Source organism: Lemur catta, chromosome 11, assembly GCF_020740605.2.
Source record: "Lemur catta isolate mLemCat1 chromosome 11, mLemCat1.pri, whole genome shotgun sequence".
Taxonomy (NCBI): domain Eukaryota; kingdom Metazoa; phylum Chordata; class Mammalia; order Primates; family Lemuridae; genus Lemur; species Lemur catta.
Window position 1 is genome coordinate 69,977,086 of NC_059138.1, and position 13,705 is coordinate 69,990,790.

Consider the following 13,705-nt stretch of genomic DNA (forward strand, 5'->3'; position numbering starts at 1 on the left):
GCTGGAAGAACACTTCCATTCAGTACCAGCAGCCACTGGTACCTGACCTCTCCTTGCTCTGGACTCCCTACTTCTAGAACCCCATGGAGATTTTATGTGGCTCTTTCAAAAAACACCTGATTTCATAACAGACTTAAGCAATGCTTGCCTCTACTCATATGCCTATCTACAGTTATAGGCAACTAAAAGTACCATTCAAACAAACTGCATTGTACTCATAAAACTGCCTCTTTATAAAGTTTCTTGAACACATCACACATACCTATCTGAGGGCCCTTGCACCTCCTGTTCCCTCTCCTGCAAAGCTCTTGTCCCTGATTTTTTTTTTCTCTCTCCAATTCATTCAGATCTTGATTCAACCATCAACTTCTTCAGTCCCAACACATACTTCCCCTACTTCACTTTATTCATCCTCATATCTTTATCATGAACTGACATAGTATATTATATATTTAGGTATTTGTTTAATGTCTGTTTGACCTACTAGAATAAAAATCCTAAACCATAAGATAAAAACTTTAGTCTATTTTGATCTCTGCTATATTCCTAAGTGGTTCCTGGAACATTATATCTGTTCAATAAATATTTATTAAATGAATAATGAAAAAGTACTATTAGTAAAATCCAAATGTCAAATTTGCTGAACTTCAAATAACACAAGAAACAATGTCCCAAAGTTCAAAAATTCCAGAAGATAATGATATCAACTCTTTAGGAGTGTTTCCAAATTAAAACACAAAATATTCTAAACAGCAATAGGGAAGTTAGGATGTTAAAGTAGATTATACTGTTACATTTTATAAGCATTTCCAAATGTATTCGAAAGAATGAGTTATCTTTTAAGAATACAGAACACAGTGGCTCACACTTGTAATCTCAACACTTTGGGAAGCCAAGGTGAGAGGATCACTTGAGGCCAAGAGTTTGAGATCAGCCTGGCAATATAGCAAGACCCCTTTTCTACCAAAAATAAAAATTAACTGGGTGTGGTGGCATGCACCTGTAGTCCTAGCTACCCAGAGTTTGAGGTTGTAGTGAGCTATGATTGTGCCACTCATTCCAGCCTGAGCAACAGAGATATTGTCTCAAAAAAAAAAAAAAAAAGAATATAAAATATACACTATTTTCACCACACAACTCAAAACAAAAACATAAAACAAACTAACATGCAAGACTTTCTAAACCAATGCTTCTGAAAGTGTGGTGCATGGACTGAAAACTATCCACACACTGTTACCAGTCCCCAACAATGTAAATGTAGAAATTGAAAGGAAGCATTTAGAAACTTTTTCTTTCTTTTTTTTGAGACAGGATTTCACTCCATCATCCAAGCTGGAATGCAGTGACATGATCACAGCTCACTGCAACCTCAAACTCCTGGGCTTAAGCAATCCTTCTACCTCAGCCCAAAATTGCTAGAACTGCAGATGTGTGCCAACATGCCCAGGTAATTTTTAATTTTTTTTTTTTTAGAGACAGGGTCTCGCTATGTTGCCTAGGCTGGTCTTGAACTCCTGGCCTTAAGCAAACCTCCTGCCTCAGCCTCCCAAAGTGCCAGGATTATAGGCATGAGCCACTGCACCTGGCCATTTAGAAACTTTTATAACAATTTGATATTGCTGCAACATCCAAGTAGTTAATCAGCAGACTCACTGAACAGATTTATTGATCAACAGGCTTATAGATCAGTTAGGGATTATCAAATTTGTGTGGTACAAGTTGCATGTTAGTCATGCACATTATATACACATATTGGTCTGTGACAGATTAGAATTTAAAAAAAAAAACTCTTCCTTCTTCAAAAATAGTTTGAGAAATAGTGTTCTGAACCATTAAAGCTGTATTCATTAGAATTATCTAAATAAAAGGAATGCTATAAACTAAGCTAGCCAATTACAAATTTATCCTACAAACTCTTGCCAAAGTAGCCTGGTTAAAACATGCTTCATCAGAGGAATAATTTTTAAGCCTTTCAAAATCATAAACAGTTAGTGATAAACAAGATTTTTTTTTAAGGACTTGTTAAAAAAAAAAATAAAGCACATACCTATACTTACCCTATTTGGTGAAATAATTCTAAACCAAACATGGAAAACCTTAAAACAGCTTCTACCCAATTTCTTTAAAAATTAAAATGCTTCAAGAAAACAGCCTACCTACACATTCTTCACAAATTAAGAAGCTTTGGGGATGGGTGAGAGATAGTCAAATATGATTGTTCAATTCAGTTATTCCAGTTAAAAATTTTTGGCTTGTCAGTATAATCCTGCCTCCCTTCAGCACCTAAAATTCATGATGTACTTTTTAGTATAATCAGTGGAAGCTGGGTTATTCCACACTTCCTCCAAAAAAGGTTAACTACTCAAATAACAAAAGAAACCTCCCTCATTTTGGTAGGTTCATCCTAAAGGTACATAGATTCCTATAGGACTGGATTCCAGGGTATGTTATTTTACCACTGAATGTAGTGTTTGAGCCGAACACACTATTCACCAAACTCAAGTACAAAAGGAATTATTAATACATACCCCAGATCCCTTTCCTTTACCCCACTTCTTTCCATTCCCCCTGACACTGCTCAAGTTCAGGTTCTCAACAGCTCCCTCCCAGGCTATTGTCATACTCAGCCTCCTAGTCTTGCTTTCAATTTTCCATCCCCTAATCTGTCCTCTACATAGCCACTTTCCTAAAACTGTAATGACAAGTCATCCCTTCAGTGCAAAAAGAGCCTAAACTGCTTAAGATGCAATTTGAGGCCAACCAGAGTTATGTCCTAAACCTACATTTCCACCTTCAGTTTGTACCACAGCCCTACCCTTTCTTGTTAACTACTGTCTTAGCCTATTTGCCTTTTTTCAAATGTCATGCCTTTTTGTTTTCCACACTATTTCCAATTCTTTTCTCTTTCTACTATGAATAATGAGAATTACAAGCACCAAAATTTGGAGTATAGATTATTTTATCACCTTCAAACTAAATTGGCTGTCTGAAAAAAGAAAAGGAGGGCAAGGAAACACGAGGAAGAACTAGAAAAGGCACCAGCCAGACCAAACTGTTTGCCATTCCTGAAATGCCTTGCACTTTCTTAGGCCTCCATATACTATCCCCACCACATGGAATGTTCTTTTTTACCTTACCACCTGGAAAACTTGTGCTTATCCACAGACTGAGTTAAGCATTGCCTTGAAACAATGTGTTTACTTATTTTCTCACCCTTTCCTCTTTCAGGATAAAGACCTTATGTTACTCAATTTGATTCTCTATTGCCTAGCATAGCAGATGGCTCATAATGGGCATGCTAATATTTGCTGAATGCATAAAACGAATGTAGTGACCCAGACTTTTCAAAGCTACCTCCAGTGAGAGAGGGAGGAAGAGAAAGAGAGAGAAAGAGAATATTCAGAAAGATGGCTTTTGGAATATGATATTAATTGGGTAATAATTGAGGAACAGTACACTGGAGTTCATTACTGTTCTTTAAACATACATTTTCTGCCCTTTTATATATGTTATATTTCATAATAAAAAATTAAAAAATTAATCAACTGGATCCTACTAGCCAATAAACCATAAGACTACTTACCTCACTTTGTGGCTCCTGGATAACTTTATAGAGAGATGATACTACAGAACTCTTGTCTTTCAAATTTGTGGCATAATTTCGTAAAGATGTTTCTGGTAGTGTCTAAATAGATTTAAAAAAATACATTTTATTTTTATGAAATGTCCAGAATGGGCAAATTCATACAGGCAGACAGCAAATCAATTGTTGCCAGAGATTGCAGGGGGAAGAGGGCTGAGAGTAATACCCTGGAATTAGATGCAGGTGTTTATACAACATTGTGAATATACCAAAAACCACTGTATTTTTACCTTAAAATAGTGAATTATATGTTATATAATTCACAAAAAAGTTCAAAATAAAACAAAAAATATATATTATCTTCTTATCACCAACAAGGACATAAATTAATATCAACACTTCATCGTTGATCACAGTTAGGGATTTTGGTTGTTTTTTGTTGTTGTTTTTTTTGAGTCAGAGTCTCACTCTGTTGCCCGGGCTAGAGTGCCGTGGCATCAGCCTAGCTCACAGCAACCTCAAACTCCTGGGCTCAAGCAATCCTTTTGCCTCAGCCTCCCGAGTAGCTGGGACTACAGGCATGCACCACAATAACCGGCTAATTTTTTCTATATATTTTTAGTTGTCCAGCTAATTTCTTTCTATTTTTAGTAGAGACAGGGGTCTCACTCTTGCTCAGGCTGGTCTCGAACTCCTGAGCTCAAATAATTCTCCGACCTCAGCTTCCCAGAGTACTAGGATTACAGGCGTGAGCCACTGTGCCTGGCCCACAGTTAGGGATTAAAAATGAGAATACAAACCATGTGTAAATGTAGAGGTTTTTTTTGTAGTATTATATATTACAAATTCTCATTAGTTGTATTGACCTTGTTTCTTAATAAATACATTATATAAGGATCAGATAATGTTTCAAATCTAAAAGCCACAGGAGATCATCGGATCAAAATAACTCCTGAGTTACACATTGTGACTGTTAAGCTTGGTAAGGCTGATATACTTTATCAGGGGCGGTGGTGTATTTAGACTTTTTGGAACTAGAGAAAAAGATATCCACATTACCAACAAACTAGTTTTCCTCATGCCATTTAAAATATGGACAACTAATCACAGCTTGCCAGCACCACCCATTCAGAAAGAACACCATGACAGGAGAGGAATGGGAAAGATAAAACTCCAGTAGTAAGTCAGATGGTTTTGGGTAAAAAAGTATAGGGAAATATAAAAACTAAAAAAAAAAACAAAACACTTCATCATAACAAATGATAAAAACCTATCCTTCTGGAGCATACCCACCTTCCTTAACAATATTTGTCTCCCAAATCATTATTCTTTCTCACCCACACTACTTCCTTCAATCACTCAATCAATCAATGATAATCCTGCAGTATATACCATGTCTCAAGATTTTCCTAGATCATTCCAAGATAAACACTATTTCTTACATGTCCCATTTCCTAGTATTTCAAGATTTACTATGGGTTATGATTAGTGTATATGGGTGTAATGTGTGTATAAACTGGCATAGAAAATTAAACAGCATGTATTTTTATAATAAGAATATTTGATTCATGTTTACTTTAGGGCAAGAACTGTCTTATCATCGACTCCATCCACAGCACTCATCACAAGGCCTTATATTCAAACTTTTGCTGAGGGAACTTATTATAGATGAACAATATAAGAAATAAAAATTGCCACTGTTTACACTGCAGTAGATTCTTTAAAAGGAGGTCATATTTCACCTTAGGGGATATATAAGTGAATAGATTCCTTTTTTAGTTAAAAATAGAGTTTTATTTACCAGAATGGTAAGTAAATGTGAACTTATCTGAACCTTTCACCATTCTCCAGAACAAAAAATAGTTTCACTGCAACTGCTTACATAAAGAAGAGATTAGGGTATTCTTCAATATTTAAAAAAGCATGTAACAAAAGATCTCCAGGCAACATTTCATTTCCGTCATTTGATCAAGAGTAACCTAATACTGGGGGAATTTATATAAAAGGAAATAATAGTCAAAGAAACAGCAGATTTCTAATCCCCTAAATATAAACAAACCTAAATTATATATAAGATACATTTTATATGTAAAACATATTTTTATACATCTAATATATATGTAACTATATATGTGTGTGTAATATATATGTCTATCTATCAAATTTAAGTATAAGTAAATTGAAATGTATCTTTAAAAAATTATCAATGAATAGAGAAAACACTATAGCATTATATATACCATCTAGGCTAAAACTGGAACAGTTATTAAAAACATGAGTTACAATTTTCAGCTTGTATATATCAATTGATCCTCATGAGGTAAAATGTTTTCCGTGAAACAGCCAAAGGTAAAAGGACAGCTCTTTTCTGAAAGGACAAGCTCTAGAAAATACCCTGGACCTAGGCTACCACTGCTAAATGACAGGAAAGGTATTATAAACATTAATGCAGTAACTTTCACATTTTATTCACAATTCTATAGTTATTTCATTTTATGAATGTGGGAAAAGTTACTTTTGTCTGTAGAGAGGGAGAAAAATGTAACTACTATGTATGAGTGGTGCTTCAAAAAAAACGTTAAGGTCTAAAAGGGCCAAATGAATTTAAATACTGTTGCAGCAAACAGTTAAATTTTCTTGTACTGTACTAGTTCAAAGGTACTGGCCTTCTTAAATACCAGCTAAGCTTTCTCAGAAGACAAAACTGGAGATGAAAAATAATAGTGGAAAATTATGTTGGGAAATTATTTTTGGCAAAATTTGAAGAAGACAGATGCTTCATACTAAAGTATCATTTGGCAGATGGCTTTTTAAAAATGTAAGGAGGTAATATGGGTTGGGTAGAAGAGAATTAATAAAGATGGACAGATGGATGACGAACCAATATATAAAACAACCCTGTTCTACAACATCACACATAAGATTTGATTTTGAGTCACATATTAAGATTCAGTGACTATTAGAAAATAAAAAAAAAATTAGGAGTCTGGAAATCTCCTAGATAAATCTACATTCAGCATTAAGAAAAATATAATATAGTCTGAAAGATAATATTTTATAAATAAATCTAAAAAGATAGAGCTTGAACTATTTGTGAAATCTTAAAATGATGAAATCTTAAGTCTAATCACAATCCATATATAAAGAAAATACTAATGCGAGTCCATAGCTAGAGCAGACACTGAATGTTTTCGCCAAAGGCAAAAATTTTTTTTTTAATTTTAAAACTTTAAAATAAAAGATTTACCGAAGCAAATTGTGTTGTCTGTATGCATTTGTGAGGCTACTGAGAGAGGTTATAAGGAGTACAGACTGTGACCATGGAACAGTATAGAGCTAAAGTACCTACAGCACTTTAATTTTTCTGATGAAGATACTGAGACTTAGAGAGGTTATGTGGTTTGTCCAACGTGATAAAACCACCTAATGGGAGAATTAGATCAAAGGCTTTCTGACTCTCAGCCCACTTAATCAATCATTGTGGCCTTGGCCTTATTAGCACCATGGTCAGTAAACAACCAAGCAGAAGCTTTTCTAAAAATATGTATATGCCCCAAAACTTCATTTCTTAAATATTTTAACAAGAATATGTAATTTAATATCAAAAATCATTTCAAAAGACAAGTTGTTCTAATTTTAAAAGTACTTAGCAGATTCATCCCTAAGCATTTTTCTATTTTCTATTACCTCTGGTATACTGCTGATTTTGCCTGATAACTCTCTTCTCTTTATCAAACACAGAGCTGAATATAACACACATTAACACAAATCAGAATAACACTCAAAGTACTTATCAGGAAAGCCTACCAAAATAACCAAGGAATAGGAAATACCCTCCCTCGAATTGGCTACAATATAGACTTGAAGATAATTTAAAACATTATCAAATTGAAAACTGGGTAAATTTAAACTTGGGAGCAGGTAGGGGAAAACTAAATTAAACTACTTTTTGTTCCATGCAGGCCATGATTTCACTCCCTTCTCTCAATGGTAAAGTTTCCCATTAAATTTATAAAAAATTTTAATAAAATTTCACTACCCAGATAATGTTATATTGATAAAATATTGCATAGATAATACTTTCTATTTATTCATACTCTGGTTTCTTTTAGTAGAAGAAAATAAGATCTGGGTGGTTTATGTACTCATTGCTACTAGGGTGCACAGACACACACACACACACCATATATATATTTAGAACCCACAAGTTCATACTGATTCTTCCAATTTCAGTCCAACACCTTAGAATTCTTTCTTGCCTTTCTCCATTCCATGATTGTGATTCCTTTTTTCAGACAGAGAGAAACCTAACTGCCATTATCTTCAATATATTTACTTATTTGTTCAACTAACTTATTTGCTCAATGTAACCAATTTATCACTCTGGCTGACTCTTCTACATGGCACATCGGCAACCTTCACCCCAACCACTCTCTTTCTCAGACACTAAGGCACACCACTGCCAATCCTGCTGTACTCCTCACTACTGCACTTCTTGGGTGTCCACACATCCAAGCCAGGAGGGGAAAGGAATAAATGAACAGATGGGAAGGAAAGGGAATCAGTCATGATTTTCAATTATTTACCCTTGCAGTTGATCTTTCTCCTATGACCCACCGTTTAACATGCCCTTTTTCCACAACTCCCATCTTAAAGAATGGATAACTGGCTATATTTGCTTTTGCAAATTTGACTTCACCATTAAACCACAGGAAGGCCCTAGAAGAAACGGTACTCAACTGTTAAACTTGACAGTTTTCATCAACATGCCAAAAGAAAAATCATGATATAACAAACCATACTAAACACTTCTGAAGCAGAAAAAATAAAGCTTAAAAACACCTTGAATGCTTATTCACAAAGATAACATAAGCAGAAAAAAAACATAAGATTTAATCAACATAATCATCCATAATCAAATACGTAGAAAGCACTATATACAGTGCACATTCGTAACATTATACATCACTTCATGATGACTTAAGGAATTCATAAAAGGATGCTCAATTAGTGACTATAAAAGCTGAGAAAGTAAAAATCTGCCCAGCCATTCATCAGGATTAGATAACAGAGACAGATAAGGCTAGCTGCAAAATTAACAGGAAATATTACTTCTCCCAAAGACACATTGCAACTGAAAAGTATCATAACAATCTCCTTTTTTGAATGACTACTGTATTCTTACTCACTGAGAAGCCTTGTCTAAAATCATAGATTATCAAAAAATTTGCTGTATGAACACAGTAAGAATGAAACATCCCACTCTTGCCTGATGGATCTAAGTCACTTTGACACGGAGAAGCATCCTTGATTTCCAACCCAGGTGCAGAGCTATGGATAAGGGGTTTCTAAACACAACATTCCATAGGAACTTTGTAGTTTCCAAGACAACAGGATTCTGGGTCCACTTTGAAGTCCTGACCAGATGCTGACCCCATTATACACAGCCCGGCTTTGTTTTGAGCCCACCAAAATAGTGCCTCATTTAAATTTCACCTAAACTCCACCCTTCCTCCAAATCACTGTAATAACTTTATCTTTTCCTTTGGTAAGATAGCCCCACAGTATCTATTGTGCAATCTCCCTCACTGCAACAAGCCAATAAGCCTGACTTTGTCAGACTATAACTTTGTCTCTAAAGGCCTTAGGCTGATTGGGCTGGACAAAATCAAAGCGAAAGCTGTGGCCCAAACTGTTCACTCTGTGGTTCATGATCATGAAGCACATATAATTATGTGTCACATAGGACAGAAAAAGTTAATTAGCTGGTTTAAGAAACACAATTTTAGCTATCATAGAGAAGCATTCATGAGACAAGAAAACCTTCTTCATCAACTAATCGAAAGTTATACACTCCTTATATAGACACTGGGTTAGCCAACTAGTGAAAGATCCACGAGTATAATGTTGGGCAAATATCTTCCCATTCTCTCCTCATTGTTGATCATGACCAATTCCATTGTCCCCCAAATTGGAAGAAATATTTTAACACTGAATCATTGATGGTGACTCAAAATCAAATCTTATGTGTAATGTTGTAGAACAGGGTTGTTTTATATATTGGTTCGTCATCCATCTGTCCAACATACAGAGACTAACCATTCTTTGTAGTATTGCCATGAAAGAGAAAAAAATAAATAAACAAACAAATGAATAAACTCTTTGAACAACTTGGGGAAAAAAAGGAATCAATTTCCCAGAAAAGATTACTATGTGTAAATAAGTCCCTACTGAGATTTGTTAGAACATACTTCTTCCACAGATATTTAGCTCTTCAGTCATACAAAATTAAAAAGTCAATGGAATTTAATCCCCAGACAAAACTTCTTTAGAAAGAACAGTAAATATTACCTTAAACTCTGACAACCATTCCTCCACAACCCCTTTCTCTGAAGTGAACATCTTTCCACATCTGTTCTAAACCTTCAACCTGAAAATTAACATAGAAAAATGTTAAAATTTTGAACACATTTTCTTTATAGTCAGATTACTATGGATAGATATAATTCTACAAAATTAAGTTACTTCTTATTTGTAAAATTAAAGTAGTTTCAAACATAAATTACTACATTCATTTCAAATCCAATGTGTACAAACAAGCTTTAAGATGCAAGAATTCTGACAAATGTATAAATATCATAACATGAAACTGGCTCTACAATTTTCATTCAGCTTTCAGCAATGCCAGCTGCAAAGCATATTGGATATTTTTCCCTAGTACTGATTCAATAATTCAAAAAGATCATTTATCTTAAGAAAATTACAGAAAATACTTCAAAATTGTGAAAACATAAAAAGACATGCATCCAAAATGGACTTTATTAAAAGCATTAAAGTAATTTAATTTGCTTATATTTCAGTTCTTTACAACAGTACTATCAAGGCAAGCCATTTGGTTTTATGAGAGCTTAATATTCATTTTTTAAAAAGTAAAAGTGACAATATTCAAGATAATGACCATATTCAACAATAGTTATTTAGAAGACTGGGATTTACTTAAGTATAAATAAGAAAAAAAATAAGCTAGAGGGAATGCAAACCAGTTTTATCTCAAACAAAATGTTGGTCAAAGTACAATGTATTTTTCTTTACCTATCCAGACGTATGGGATTAGGTTTAGAAACTATTTCCTGCCGGGCGCAGTGGCTCACGCCTGTAATCCTAGCTCTGGGAGGCTGAGGCGGGTGGATCGCTCGAGGTCAGGAGTTTGAGACCAGCCTGAGCAACAGTGAGACCCCGTCTCTACTAAAAATAGAAAGAAATTATCTGGCCAACTAAAAATATATATACAAAAAAAAATTAGCCGGGCATGGTGGCTCATGCCTGTAGTCCCAGCTACTCGGGAGGCTGAGGCAGTAGGATCGCTTAAGCCCAGGAGTCTGAGGTTGCTGTGAGCTAGGCTGACGCCACGGCACTCACTCTAGCCCGGGCAACAAAGTGAGACTCTGTCTCAAAAAAAAAAAAAAAAAGAAACTATTTCCTGAGGGAAAACTTTAGCTCATCTGAATTTCCTAACCTCCTAATTCAGGCATAAATCCTGCATTAGGCTTCTTAATTTTCATCAAAATAATAATGTAGTAGAAACTATCTTATTTTTTAGAATAAAAAGAATTTCCCATCTTATCCTTAGATCAAACCAGACTATCAGAAAACCACATATTTATACTGTTATTGATTTTATAGAACTATCTGTTCAGATAAACTGGCTTTGGAATTACATTTATTCCCCTTAAAAACTAACAGAGGAGAAAATTCACATGTTCAGTTTTCGGTACTAGGAAAAACTCTCCTTTAGAGTAATTTGATTATTTTTATATTATGGGTACTGTCAGTTTCATAACTGATTCTCTTTGCTTTGATTCCAATAAAATTAGGAGCCAAAGTTTCTGCCCTAACTCAGTACACAAAAAAGCAGGCCTACCTTAATCTTATTTATTGCTTTATTTTATATTCTTACCTTATTTTCTTTCTACCTGTATCTACTTAGTTTTATCCTATTATGCAAATTTGTGGAACAAAGTAAATATAAATGCACATAAGTTTTCTTTTGTGTACATTCCACTGTTTATCTAATAAATTAAGACAGAAAGTTATCACAAATAGAACCACACTACCTCAAGTTACATAGAATTGGGGAGATAAATTTTTACAAAAATTCAAAATAATTATCTTGTTAAAATTAAGGTTAATTTTTAAAAGATTAAAAGGAATCAGGAACCATATGCAAAGGACAAAGAATAGTCAAAGGCAATCTTGAAGAACAACAGAGCTGGAGGACTTGGACTTTCAGATGTCAAGTCTTAGTATAAAACTTACCAAAAACTACAGTGATTAAGCCAGTGTAGTACTGTTAGAAGGGTAGAAAAACAAGCCAATGCAACAGAATAGAGTGGCCAGAAACAGACCTACACATATATGGTCACCTAATTTATGACAAAAGTGACACTGCAATTCAGTGAAGAAAGGATAGTCTTTATAATAAATGGGGCTAGGTCAATTGTATAACTACATGGGAAGGAAAAAAAAGAACCATGACCCCCTAACTTACAGAGCATCAAAAAACAGTTCCAGCTGGATCATAGATTTAATTGTGAACAGTAAAACATAAAGCTTTTAGAAGAAAACTTAAGAAAGTACTTTCATAACCTTAGGGTAGGCAAAGGTTTCTAAAACAAGAGGCACAAAAGCACAAAATCATAAAGGGGAAAAAGGATAAATTGGACTTCATTAAAAATAAGAACTTCTATTCACCAAAATATACCACTAGGAGAATTAAAAGGCAAAGCTATAGAGTAGGAGAAGATATTTGCAATTCATATATACAAAAGTCACATATCCAGAACATATAAAGAACTCTTATGAATTATTAAGAAAAAGGCAGACAAACCTGTAGGAAAAACCAGACCATCACTTATCCAAATGAAAACTTAACACATGAAAGGTGTTCAACTTTGTCATCAGGGAAATGAAATACACCACACACACACACTCAAGTATGGCTAAAATGAAAGGCAGATCATACCAAGTGTTGAGAAAGAAACAGAACAATCAATATTCAGACACAGCTAGTGTGAATCAAATTGGTACAATATCTTGGAAAACTCTTTGGCAATATCCTCTAAACTTGAATACATACATACTCTATACATCCAGCAATTCTACTGATAAAAACACACTCAACACAAATGTGGACATATATTTTCTGACAGATATGCGCAGGAATGTTCACAGAAGCAGTTTTTTTAAATAACCAAAAACTAGAAACAAACCAAATTGTTCAGCAAGAACAGAATGAATAAATTATGGTATATGTACCACCTGGAATTCTATACAACAAAATATAACTTTGAATGAACAAACTATATCAGTGTCACAATGTTGAGTAAAAGAAAGCAGACAAAAGAGTACTTACTATATAATTATATTTATATAAACTTCAAGAACAGGAAAAACTAATTGTGTTAGAAGTTGGGATAATGATTGCCCTTGAGGGTTATCTCGTGGGTTCTGGTAATATTCTGCTTCTTGATCTAAGTTCTGGTTACACAGGTGGGTACATTTGGTAAAAAATTACCAGGCTGAACACTCATGATTTGTGCATTTTTCTGTGTGTGTGCTATACATAAGTAATACCAGTCAGCCCCAGGCCTCTTACCTTTCACTTGATAGAGATCAAACAGCTATCCTCATTGTAGAGCTGAGCTCACATGAACTCACTGGTTTAGCATGTGTGCAAGCTCAGAGTAAAACCCTCCCTCCCCATGCTTGTTTGTCTCCTTCTGCAGAACTCAAACTCGAGTCTGAGAAATGCCTCCCTACCCTGAAACTTTCAGTCTCCCCACCACTGTCTGCTGTCCACCAGGACTAAAGTCATTATTCCCTTCATCTCAGTTTATGTCAGACACCACAAGAAGCTACAGACTCCCAGGTTACACTCATCTCCCACATTGCTAATCTTCATAACTCTTTGCACATCCTCTGTTTTGCTCCCATCTCCCATCCCATCCTAATTCTGGAAGGAGGAGATACTTCCACCGTGCCTTCTGGAATTAACAGTCTATTGCCAGCAAAATCCTCTACATCAACAGTTCTTTGAATGTCGCTTTCTTCTTTTTGGAAGAC

General features: G+C 34.8%; 1 protein-coding gene across 4 annotated transcripts in view; it reads right to left on the reverse strand.

Annotated features, from left to right (window-relative positions):
• The window catches only part of FAM126A (family with sequence similarity 126 member A), a 72,533-nt gene that overhangs the window by 34,596 nt on the left and 24,232 nt on the right, over window positions 1-13,705 (reverse strand). For all 4 annotated transcript variants that reach the window (XM_045564006.1, XM_045564008.1, XM_045564007.1 and 1 more), the window contains exons 2-3: window positions 9,935-10,013; window positions 3,584-3,685 (exon numbers count right to left, since the gene is read on the reverse strand). In XM_045564006.1, coding sequence (XP_045419962.1) covers window positions 3,584-3,685; window positions 9,935-9,985 — 153 coding nt within the window. In that variant the 5' untranslated portion in view covers window positions 9,986-10,013. The remainder of the gene's footprint in view (window positions 1-3,583; window positions 3,686-9,934; window positions 10,014-13,705) is intronic.